Source organism: Dendronephthya gigantea, unplaced genomic scaffold (genome assembly GCF_004324835.1).
Source record: "Dendronephthya gigantea isolate DGI-Jeju-01 unplaced genomic scaffold, DenGig_1.0 000019F, whole genome shotgun sequence".
Taxonomy (NCBI): Eukaryota; Metazoa; Cnidaria; class Anthozoa; order Malacalcyonacea; family Nephtheidae; genus Dendronephthya; species Dendronephthya gigantea.
The window spans coordinates 2535068-2540502 of NW_021163029.1; the positions used below are offsets into that span (position 1 = coordinate 2535068).

Sequence of the window (5435 nt, forward strand, 5' to 3'; positions counted from 1 at the left end):
TAACTCGAAATTTACATAGCGGGATAAAATCGTCAGGCTGGCTACGCCACAGATGTTTCATAAATAATTAAGCAATCGCATGATCTCCTCTAAACAAGTCTGCCAATTGTTAGGAAATTTCATCAAAAGCTGCTTTAAAGTGCTATCCTTCATGAATAATATAAAGAGTTTCACGACGCGGCCAGCCGTCGACGACACGCTTGTCATTCACACGACGCCTTCAAATGAGGCATTTTCATGGCCACTCGATGACATAGCTTCATAGTTTATATTTGGAACTGCAATATCAGCTAAAACTTGGAGGTTCTTGCCACAATTGAAATGTTTTTATGATTATTTCAAAGTCCTGGCAGTATAATTAACTTTATATACTAACGAGCTAACCGTGTTGTAGATCATAAACTCCATAATTATGACATGGCGGGCCGGTTGTTCAAAAGCCGGTTAGTTAACCACCCTGCGGTAAAGCAAGTCCTTACACTAATTTTTTAATTCCTTTTTTACAAAGTCAACTCAAATATCTTTTTTCATGAATATTTTCTGGACCGATAGAAGTCATATTTTCTAAAGTTTTAAAACGAACAGTGGTTCAGAAGCACATAAGCTAAAACACTGGATTAAAATTTAACCCAGGGTTAGCGCTAACCTACAGTACAGGGGCCGGTTTTATCAAGCCCGTTTAGTTTAAACGGTGGATAAGTCAAAACTATAAATAACACTCTTACATCTGTCTGGAGCGAGTCAACTTGAATATTATGCACTGAATATGTAGTTGTAAACAGTATCTTTGTATTAAGGTTAAAAAATTTTACTTTGCTTCTTGAGTAAAACGATAGACTTGCTTTCTATTTTGAACTTAACCACCGTTTACGCTAAAAGGCCTGATACAACCGGCCCCTGTTCAGAAATAACATGACCATTAGTTGTCAAAGGAAGATATGGTCGCAATTTGCATGGCTTCAATGTGCAGGTGCAAAATTTGACTGCATGTTGATTGATGTGCATGTGTACAGAACAGCAATGGAATCATTGAAAAATTTTGGACTGTGCAAATGTACTCAGACTAAAGGTAAATTGCATTGAGTTTTCAAATCAAGTGGTGACTGCCTTGCCGGAACTGAGAAGAATATTAACATTTTCATATAGAAAAACGAAATATTTCCACCAATGGGGGATTTATAGATCTAGAAAATCATGAAAATCGAATATGCTGGAATATTTATATAGAACTATAGAAGTACTGAATAACAGAAATTTTAGGTATAGAAAACAATTATCGGATAAAACAGTCTAGGTCGTCACGTCTAAAGCAATAAGACATACAAGAATGGTTATACTCACCTAGTCATCAATGATTATACTCACTTACCTAATCATTATAACAAGTTCTAGTGCGAAATGATTTGCCTCGTCGGTGGAAGCGAGCCGGCTTGCTTCTCAAAGCACCTGCTCTATGCCTCATCTCCGCCATTGTTGCCATGCATTGAAGAGCGAATACTTATTGTCGCCTGAATTAACAAAAGCGCAACCCTTTCAGTTCTACTCAAAGTATTCCCCAATGTAAGATAAATGTTCCAAACAAGGTTCATTTATCGATGAAGCATGTTTAAAGACATTGCCCGATTAGAATATTTTTAATCACAATGCTAGAATGATACTACATGGTGTCTCAAAATACTAAACTATATTGAAATCACCCAATAAACATGCAATAGTTAGAGTTTGAATGCCTAAGCACCCTGTTGGGCCCACAAGTGTATACAGGGTGTATCAAAAAAAACGCAACACTTAATATTCATGAATATCCTCTTTGTTCTACAACACAAAAGACGTTTGGCCCCTGGAATGCGAGAAAGCTTGTAATCATATTCTAGCGGCACAATCGTCGGTAAACAAAGTCGGGTGCGTAAACCAACGAGCTGAAATGAAAGTATTTAACGAGTAAAATTTTATTTACAATTTATTTTACAAGGTCGACAGTTAGCATTCAAGTTATCATGCACGACAATAAAAACTCGTTGTTCGGTTGTAAGCTGCACCATTATTAGTTTAGCTGATTAATTTGACCATTAGCAGTTGAACTGTACGATTAGAAGCCATTTTAAAATCTCAGGGGCATAAAATCTATTGAGCTTATGAACAATATGAATTTTAGAATATTAAGTGGTTGCGTTTTTTTTTATACACCCTGTATATATAAATGTTTGACATATATGATTTATAAGCATTTTCATTCATGCATGATGACTGTAAAATTAATAAAGTGTGTCTACAGAATTACGGTTTACAGAATGTACTGTAACTACTGTTTACTATTTACGTGCATACATGCTGATTTTAAAAACGCTGTGCTATTTATTACACTACGCGTATTTATTACACTACGCGACATAAGCCCCGTTTACACTACACTCGATTTATCGGCACGGCAAAAATGAGTACCCGTGCCCATTTCATTCGTGACCGGCCTTTGTTTTGGTAGCCTGAACAATATCAAAATTGAGCACGGGTACCTATTTTAGCCGTGCCGTGCCGATAAATTGAGTGTAGTGTAAACGGGGCTATATTTCTACAGCGATTAAGGTACCGTAACAGTGTAACTGAGACTGAAAAGTAAATTAATTCTTTACTTCATGGTTTATAGCGAACACAATAAAATCAAACAACTATTTCTAGTGTCAACAATGTGTATTGACGTATACCTAAATTACTACGTTACTAGCTATATGTTATAGTACCTCAGACTAGTGACATAACTGACGTTGTAAGTTGCATGTTTCTTACTCAAATATTTAACCTATGTTTTCTATTTTAGTTTAACGATGCAATAATAACCATGTGACAGGAGTGAAATATTTTTTAATTAATTCCCAAAAGTTCTTTCTTCGTGTGCTTGGTACGGTACAAGAATAAATTCTTAGTGATATCGTAACACATATTCTCATCCAACATGGCCGCTGCCTGAACACATCTCCACCTGTAGCCATCCGTGTCCCGCCCACGGATAAATCTTGCATAAGTAAACGCTTTAGAGTTGTTTCTTTCACACCATTCATCTCGGAGATTCTGTACTCGATATTCTGAAACATTAAATTAAACTTTTTCTACCAGACAACAACGCAGATGGTAAGTTTGACAATCTGTGGTTACAAGTTACAGCCAAACGAGAATATTATGGTCGCAATTCATAATAGCCATAGTAACTGGTGTATTAGAGCCGAGATCACCCTATAATTATACCGAAGCAATTGTCGTTGGTCCGATTCATCCTATCGTCGTCTGCATGGACGAACTTGGACAAGGGAAACAAAGTTCGTCTTTTAATTCTATACAGGGAGTATCACAAAAAAGTAGACAATTTTGAATATTAAGTAAACTATAAAGTTATCAAAACATCGCATAGAATCGTGCAAGTATGAGTACTTCAGCATCGTCTGCTCAATGTAAGACTACAAAACAAACAGGAAATTAAACCTCGAAAAACGGGAGAGGGATTTGCAAAAAGCTCGTTTTGAATGGCTTGTGCAAGTATGAATGACTTGTTAAAATGAATTTTGATTTATGGAATGAAGGTTTAACTTTTAGTTTAAAAAATATTTCAAAAATGTCTACTTTTTTCTGATACACCCTGTACATAGTTCGTTTGTGTGTAAGCACGCGGGTAAACTGACGGATAATCTATCTGTCATCTATCATCTATCAAGACACGATAATTGGTGGGCACAAATTCATATATTCATATTAACAGACATGTAAAGACAATGGATTTGAAAGGAAATTAATCTTGCACAACATGAATATATATGAATGCCCCCCCCCCAATTATCGTGTCTCGTACGCCACTGCACTTTTGTCGCAACACGAATTATTCGCATATAGTTCGTCTGCATAGTCTTATTATGGACGAATTTTGAAATAGTAGTTCATTTTGGCCTCATGCATCATCCGTTTGTTACTATAAATTGGGGGTTGGGACGATCGAACTACGAAAAATCCATCATAAAACGTCTTCTGTGCACAATTTTTATACATGAATAATTTCCTAATACCGGTGCACTTTCTAAAATTGCAATTCTGTTTCGTTTACCGTATTCTCCCACATAGTTCGTCTACATAGTTTGTCGCGTGTTTATACTCAGATGAATGATCTGTCAGACGGATCATTCGTCTCGACGGACAATCCTTCCGTGTAGTATAAATTGACCTAATATAAATTTTGACAGGAAATTTTTTAATTCCACGGGAGGACCTGAGTTAATGCATATTTTTCTTCGCTTTTCTACGTCTTAACCTATGTTGTCTACAATTTTCTAATTCTGTTGAAAAATTTTGGCAATGTGATAAAAAGAATATACTTATCCTATCACAACATACCTGGAATTTCTGCCTCAGATCCATTCTGTATAACTATGTCACCAACAACATGATCTCTGAAATCTCTCCATTGAAGAAGATTTCCGTTAACATTCAAGATTCCAGAAGCCATTCCCTGAATAACATTGGTGGTCATGAATTGACTCCAGAGATTCAACCCTGCAAGGCTCCCTTTGAACGCTTGAATCGCATCAAAACCCCCGGCATGGGAATCCAATTCCTGACCAAGTACAATGACGCCGTTGGAATGTATCGTGTGATTTTTTGCTTTGTATTTTGTTCCTATCTTCTTCCCATCTTGATAAACTTCGATTAAACCATCAAAGCTTCTCCACTGCAGGCAATAAAAATGCCACGAGTCATAGGCAGATATCTTAGGTCTAAAATGTATAAAAATAGTCAATCGAGTCCATGTGCTGTGTTGTCTTACAAATTTACGCGGGAAAAACTCTCGCTGATGAGAAAAATAAACTTAGTGGTAAGAGGAGCTAGGGTGAGCCTATACATAAGCAAGATTTGTCTGACATCGGAGAGTTTACAGCACCGAAACTTTAACTTGCATGAATTTATTATTTTAAGTTTGGACCGGGATGCCAAAATTACTTAATGTATACAAACCCTTCATTTACAAATTTGTTCTTAACTTCAAGGTCCAACACCAAGGAATCATACAAATAAGCTTGAATTTCAACTGCATACTTCAGAGTTGAGTAGGCAAATATGGCACCACTGGTTTTCAAGAATTTCGCCCAAAAACAGGAGGAAACTTCCGTTAAATCGTAGTTAACGACCTTTTCCATTTTGACATAGTTTTGCACCGAAGCTTCAGGAAAACTCATCTGATACACCGACTCTGCTCCTGGCGAGAGAAAACAACAACAAAGCTTCAGCTGACAAGGTTAATTACCGACAGAATGAGAAGAAAATGAAACCGAATACAAAAATTATCCAAAACAATTTTTACTAAAAACTTCCTCAGTTGTCAGGAATGACAAAATGCATGCTAGAGTATCCATACAGGAAAACGTTTGAATGTTGTATCACAGGCAGCCCGGTCACTG

The 5435-nt window shown here is 36.7% G+C and overlaps 1 protein-coding gene across 1 annotated transcript; it reads right to left on the bottom strand.

Moving 5' to 3' along the window:
• Positions 1–2848: 2848 nt before the first annotated feature.
• On the bottom strand, positions 2849–5174 carry LOC114521063 (neuronal pentraxin-2-like). Its single transcript, XM_028541450.1, has 3 exons — positions 4993–5174; positions 4375–4754; positions 2849–3080 (listed from the first exon to the last, which is right to left on the bottom strand). Exons 1-3 carry the CDS (start codon positions 5172–5174, stop codon positions 2860–2862), a joined length of 783 nt encoding a protein of 260 aa, XP_028397251.1. The 3' UTR covers positions 2849–2859.
• Between the last annotated feature and the right edge of the window lie 261 nt (positions 5175–5435).

Excerpts from the sequence above, each read along its gene's own strand:
- LOC114521063 (XM_028541450.1), bottom strand. The coding sequence starts at position 5,174 with ATGGAAAAGGTCGTTAACTACGATTTAACGGAAGTTTCCTCCTGTTTT. Across the intron at positions 4,755-4,992 it reads AACAAATTTGTAAATGAAGG|ACCTAAGATATCTGCCTATG; the intron begins GTTTGTATACAT and ends TATACATTTTAG. Across the intron at positions 3,081-4,374 it reads ATCTGAGGCAGAAATTCCAG|AATATCGAGTACAGAATCTC; the intron begins GTATGTTGTGAT and ends TTAATGTTTCAG.